This window comes from Chiloscyllium plagiosum, chromosome 31, assembly GCF_004010195.1.
Source record: "Chiloscyllium plagiosum isolate BGI_BamShark_2017 chromosome 31, ASM401019v2, whole genome shotgun sequence".
In the NCBI taxonomy this organism is placed as follows: Eukaryota; Metazoa; Chordata; class Chondrichthyes; order Orectolobiformes; family Hemiscylliidae; genus Chiloscyllium; species Chiloscyllium plagiosum.
The window spans coordinates 35,562,309-35,568,813 of record NC_057740.1 but is presented as its reverse complement, the minus strand read 5'-3'; the positions used below and the strand labels follow the sequence as shown (position 1 = coordinate 35,568,813).

Here is a 6,505-nt window from a genome sequence, read left to right as displayed (position 1 = left end):
CGGGCGGTGCGGGGTTGTGGGACTATGAGGTTGGAGGCGGTGGATGGGAGATCCCCCGAGGTGATGAGGTTATGGACGGTCTGGGAGATCACCTTGACCTCTTTCCACCTATCACATTTCCGACGCCCCTCCCCCAAGTCCCTCCTCCCTACCTTTTATCTTAGCCTGCTGGACAAACTTTCCTCATTCCTGAAGAAGGGCTTATGCCCAAAACGTCGATTCTCCTGTTCCCTGGATGCTGCCTGACCTGCTGCGCTTTTCCAGCAACACATTTTCAGCTCTTATAAACCCCATACCAACTTAATGTCAACTCTTGTCAACCCACAGTCCAAACCGTTACCTTTTGTCCTTTCACACTCCGTGCTAACTGTCATTACCTCCAACAGGGACACACCTCAGGAGTCATGCTGAGGTGAAATAACGTAAAATTCCAAGTGTCCATTGATTACTTAACAAATCTCATAAAGATTAATTGATTAAAAACCCATTCAATTATTTAAATTATTTCAACTACTGATCCTTTATAAAAATAAACATCCATCCAAGGACTTTATCTTTACTAAAAATCAAGCATCTCTATTCAGAGCCCCACATCAAAGATTGCATGACCACTTGGAAATCTCAATTAAACTGGAGACAAACAAGCACTTCACTGTGACTTTGGTGGGTAGTTTATTTAGTTATGGAGCACATATTCGATAATGATGGCCCTGTGGCTGATATATGTGAAATTTTACATGAATGATAGCATTTATCTGAAAAAATTCAGAGGATTTATGTGAGAAGTCAAAGGAGGCCTTTCTTGGTGTTTTACAACAAAGTTCTGGATGTCAAGTCATATTTTTATCAGGAATTTATTAACAAGAATTCATTAACAGCATTTATTCCTTTATTATCACCCTAATTAAAATGAAATTTTACCTCACATATTTATAGTGCCTGTGCATCCTTGAACACAACAGGGCAATTTAGCATGGCCAGTCCACCTTATCTACAGATCTTTGGACTGTGGGAGGAGATTGAAGCACACAGCAGAAACACACAAAGACACAGAGAGGATGTGCAAACTCCACATAGACAGTCACCCAAGGCTGGAGTTGAATCTTTATCCCTGACACTCTGAGGCAGCAGTGCTAACCAGTGAGACACCGTACTGCCATAGAGTCATACAGCTGTACAGCATGGAAACAGACCCATATGTCAAACTTGTCCATGCCAACCAGATATCCTAAATGCTTCGAATCCCATTTGTCAGCATTTGGCCCATATCACTCTAAACACTTCCTATTCATATATCTATCCAGATGCCTTTAAAAAGTTGTAAGTGTACCAGCCTCCACTACTTCCTCTGGCAGTTCATTCCATACGTGCACCACCCTCTGCATAAAGATGTTGGCCCTTAGGTCCCTTTTAAGTATTTCTCCTCTCACCTTAAACCTATGATCTTTGGTTTTGAACTCACCAACCTCAGGGGAAAAAACCATGTGTATTTATCCTATCCATACCTTGCACAATTTTATAAACCTCTATAAGGTCTCCCCTCAATCTCTGATGTCCCAGGGAAAATAGCCCCAGACTATTCAGCTTTTCCCTAAATCTCAAACCCTCCAACCCCAGCAACATCTTGTATATCTTTCTGAACCGTTTCAAGTTTCACAATATCCTTCCTGTAGTAGGGAGACCAGAACTGAACGCAGTATTCCAAAAGTGACCTAACCAATGTCTTGTAGAGTTGCAACATGTGGGAGGTCTGGAGGGATGGTGAAAACTCGGCAAGACTGGGAGCTAGGACCTCGTTTAGGTGTGGAGCTGGGATTGGGGGCGGATGCTGTAAATGGAGTGGGCATGGTGGTAGGAGGAATGGGGGTGGAGTCATTTGCAGAGGTGATGTTCCCTTCGGGGTCCTGGGGAACGGGGATGGTGACAGTGGGATCTGTGAGGGGAGTGCTGGCAGTGTGCAGGTGAGTGGTGATGACAGCAGTTAGGGGGACAGAAGTCACGGAACGCGTGACGTCAGTGATGATGTAGGGGGCGGAAGTGATGAAACGCGTGGTGTAGGTTAAGTCTTTATTTCCCCTCCCCCCACCTTACCCCAGTTCCAAACTTGCAGCTCAGCACCGCCCTCATGACCTGTCCCACCTGTCAATCTTCCTTCCCACCTATCCGCTCCACCCTCCTCTCCGACCTATCACCTTTACCCCTTCCTCCATCCACCTGTTGCACTCTCAACTACCTTCTCCCCAGCCCCATCCCCTCCCATTTATCTCTCCACCCCCAAGGCTTCTAGCCTCATTCCTGATGAAGGGCTTCTGCCCGAAACGTTGATTTTCCTGCTCCTCGGATGCTGCCTGACCTGCTGTGTTTTTCCAGCACCACTCTAATCTTTACTCTAATCTCCAGCATCTGCAGTCCTCACTTCTGCCTAGTTAACTTTTACAGGTGCACCATCGAGAGCATTCTGTCTGGATGTATCACTACCTGTATGCCAACTTCACCATTCAAGATCAGAGATGGTTACAAAGAGTGGTGAATTCTGCCTGGACAAACTCAAAGGCCAACCTCCCATCTATAGAATCCCTCTACCAGGCCCGCTGTCAAGGAAAGGCCGCCAGCATCTTCAAAGATCCATCCCACCCTGGTAATGCTTTTCTCCAACCTCTACCATTGGGGAGAAGGTACAGAAGCCTGAACACACGCACCAGTCGGTTTCGTAACAGTTTCTACCCTACTGTTGTTAGAATACTGAATGAACTCACAAGCTCTTAATATTTGCCTGTACCTGTGTTTTTGTTTTTGCCGCTGTTTACCTATTATTAAGTTATCTATGCTGCTTAACTCTGTGATCTGACTGTATTGCTCACAAGACAAAGCTTTTCACTGTGCCTCAGTACACATGACAATAAATTCAATTCAATTCATTAATAAACTGAAAGCTGCAATCCATTCTAAAAGATGAAAGGCTTAACACAATCTAGGTTTGTTCAATATATTGTATCAGTTGCATGACACTGTGATCTTTTGCTATAAATTCTGTCTTATGATCCTGCTCCCCAGCTACCTGATGAAGGGGCAGTGCTCCGAAAGCTAATACTTTCAAATAAACCTGTTGGACTATAATCTGGTGTTGTGTGATTTTTAACTTTGCACACCCAGTCCAAATCATAGACAGAGATAGACTTGGCTGCAAGCCCTCATCATCAGGGAAAAGAAGACGAGAGAAGCTATGTTTGGGTTTTATGTTTAGAAAACATCACTGTGCATTTACATCTGGCGATATATCCTTCAAACTGACCTCCGCAAAACTCATGCAAGAGTGACAGAGAGAAGGGGTTGCCTTACAGACTGGGTTTTCCTCCTTGTCCAGCCTAGTGCCATGTTAGATTTTGGAGGAGAGGTTGAGTTCACTGCTCACACCCAGTCCCAGAATCTTATTTAGTCCCTTCCTCTCTCTCACACACTCACCATTTTCTCAGTCCCTCCTGCACACACATCCTGTCTCTTATGTTTGCACATAATCCCTTCTCTATCATACTCTCACACTCTTCCAACTCTTCTCTTACTTACAAACACTCCCCTCTCTGCCTCACTCTCTCAGGCACATCTACTCTCTCACTTGAGGGTTATGCTTAAGGCACAGCTCAGTATTAACCCTTTCAGACACCTACCTTTATACAACAATGCCTCCCTCTCTCCCTCTCACACACACTGCCTCAGTCTCACCAATAGACTGTGCCACTCCTTCTCATATTCTTACATTCAGGCTTTCACTTCTCAATCCGAGATGGTATCTTTCTCTTACCTCACTCACAGACTCTGTGTGTGTGTCACTCTCTCACCAACTCACAGACTTTGTGTCCCTCTCACTCTCAGAATCTCACTCTCACACACTCTCTCAATCAGGGATTCTGGATTTTACAAGCACCCGCTGGATGTGGCTTTTTTGTGTTCTTCAAGGAATATAGTAAAAAGTTGAATTCAATACACCGTACCAACTGAGCCAGACTCACACTCAAATACAGAACACAGAAATATCTAGTGAGGCAACAACAACTTGTACACAACACTTTTACGGTAATAAACATCTTCACCGGAGTGTAATAAAACAAGGTTTGATACTGAGAATATAAGAATATGTTAAGTCAGATGATCTGAAGCTCAGTCAAGAAGCTACATTTTAAGGAATGTCCTTAGGGGGAAAGTTAAAAATCACATGACACCAGGTTATAGTCCAACAGGTTTATTTGAAAGCACTGGCTTTCGGAGTGCGGCTCCTTCACCAGGTGTGGTTTCTGATGAAGAGCTTATGCTTGAAACGTCGACTGGCTGTGCTTTTCCAGTGCCACGCTTTTTGATTCTCAATTAAAGTTGGGAAAGCTCAAAGTGACCCTCTAGATTGCAGAATGAATTGCATCAAAAGTCATAAAAGTCCTTACCAAGATCAAAAGTGTCTCTCCACAATATTGCCAAAAATCCAGCAGAAACAGTTAAAATAAGAACAGAAAAACTTTTACAGCTTGCCATTCCCGAGTATCGAAATTGCACTGGAAAAGCCTGGTAAATGAGAGGTTTTATCAACATTAGTTATTGTGGGTGTTGTTGGCAAGACCAGTATTTATTGGACATCCCTTAGAAGTGCATAAAGTTTTACTGCCCACTTTAGGAAGAATTGCAGCATTGCAAGATGAAAAACATCATCCAATGTTGATAAAGGGAAACTGGAATCAAGGTGTATAGCCACGTATTATTTAATATCCCAGCCCTTAACTTCTAGTTTCTAATTCCAAAGTTTATTGAATTCAAATTCAATAATACCACCAGCCATCATTGATGATACTACTTTCTACCTGTTACACCATTTTCAAGGAACTATGAACTTGCACCCCAAGATCACTCTGTTCAACAACACCCTTCAGGATCCTACCATTAACTGTGTAAGTCCTGTCCTGCTTTGCCTTACTAAAATGCAATACCTTATTTATCTCAATTAAACTCCGGCTGATACTTCTTGGGTTATTGGCCCATCTGATCAAGAATCACAAGGTATTCTTAGATAATCTTCTTCACAGTCTACTATGTCACCAATTTCGGCGTCTTTCACTAACTTCCTAACATTACTTCCTATATTCTCATGATTCATGACCTCATCTCCCTCATGACACATTACATGCCCTGATTTGCCTCACCTGATAGGATGAGAGCATGCCAGCAGATCTCCGAGATGATATAATTCTAAAAAGAAAGGAGAGAAGACTAATTGCAATAACTGCAGAAGGGTATGCCTGATGCCCACCACAGCGAAGGTCATTGCAAGAGGTCTTCTCAAAGTTTAGGGTTGCAAGATCACAGGCAGCAGTGGCCAGTGTATACCTCTGCCTCTTCCCCCTCAGGCCACATTTCCTTTAATATTTCCTCATGCTGTGTGGCAGGACCTTTGAGGACCATGGGTGGCATTGACTTCCAGAACCAGAGGTCGATATGTCTATACGGTGATTGTCATGACTCTCCGAGCAGTGTGGCTATGCTCCAAGATTTAAAACCTGTCCCACCTCATAAAATCATAGAGTTGTACAGCATGCAGACCCTTTAGTCGAACTTGTCCATGCCAACCAAATATCCTAAATTAATCTCATCCCAATTTTCAGCATTTGGCCCATATGCCCATAACTCTTCCAGTACATATAACCATCCATGATGTCTTTTAAATGCTGTAATTGTGCCAGCCTCCACAACTTCCTCTGGCATCACGCACACCACTCTGTTCATGAAAAAGTTGCCCCTTAAGTCCTTTATAAATCTTCCCCCTCTCCCCATAAACCCAATGCCCTCTCGTTTTGCACTGTTCAACTACTCCCATCCCCCCACCAATCACCCCCACCCATTTCTCATGTTACTTTGGGAGTCACGACCATTTTCAAGTACTTTAGTTGTTAGTAAAGTGTTAGAAAAGGTTAGACAATAGACAATAGGTGCAGGAGTAGGCCATTCAGCCCTTCGAGCCTGCACTGCCATTCAATATGATCATGGCTGATCATTCCTCATCAGTATCCTCTTCCTGCCTTATCTCCATAACCCTTGATTCCACTATCTTTGAGAGCTCTATCCAACTCTTTCTTAAATGAATCCAGAGACTGGGCCTCCACTGCCCTGTGGGGCAGAGCATTCCACACAGCCACCACTCTCTGGGTGAAGAAGTTTCTCCTTATCTCTGTCCTAAATGGTATACCCCGTATTTTTAAGCTGAAAAAAAAGGTTATAAGAGATAGGATTTATAATCATCTAGAAAATAATAATTTGATTAGGGATAGTCAGCACGGTTTTGTGAAGGGTAAGTCTTGCCTCACAAACCTTATTGATTCTTTGAGAAGGTGACCAAACAGGTTGACGAGAGTAAACCGGTTGATGTGGTGTATATGGATTTCAGCAAGGCATTCGATAAGGTTCCCCACAGTAGGCTATTGTAAAAAATGCGGAGGAATGGGATTGTGGGAGAAATAGCAGTTTGGAT

At 43.5% G+C, this 6,505-nt stretch overlaps 1 protein-coding gene across 2 annotated transcripts in view; it reads right to left on the bottom strand.

The window, feature by feature from the left end:
• hsd11b1la (hydroxysteroid (11-beta) dehydrogenase 1-like a) overlaps nucleotides 1-4,848 on the bottom strand; it is a 45,615-nt gene extending 40,767 nt beyond the window's left edge. For both annotated transcript variants that reach the window (XM_043721363.1, XM_043721362.1), the window contains exon 1: nucleotides 4,434-4,848. In XM_043721363.1, coding sequence (XP_043577298.1) covers nucleotides 4,434-4,578 — 145 coding nt within the window. In that variant the 5' untranslated portion in view covers nucleotides 4,579-4,848. The remainder of the gene's footprint in view (nucleotides 1-4,433) is intronic.
• Between the last annotated feature and the right edge of the window lie 1,657 nt (nucleotides 4,849-6,505).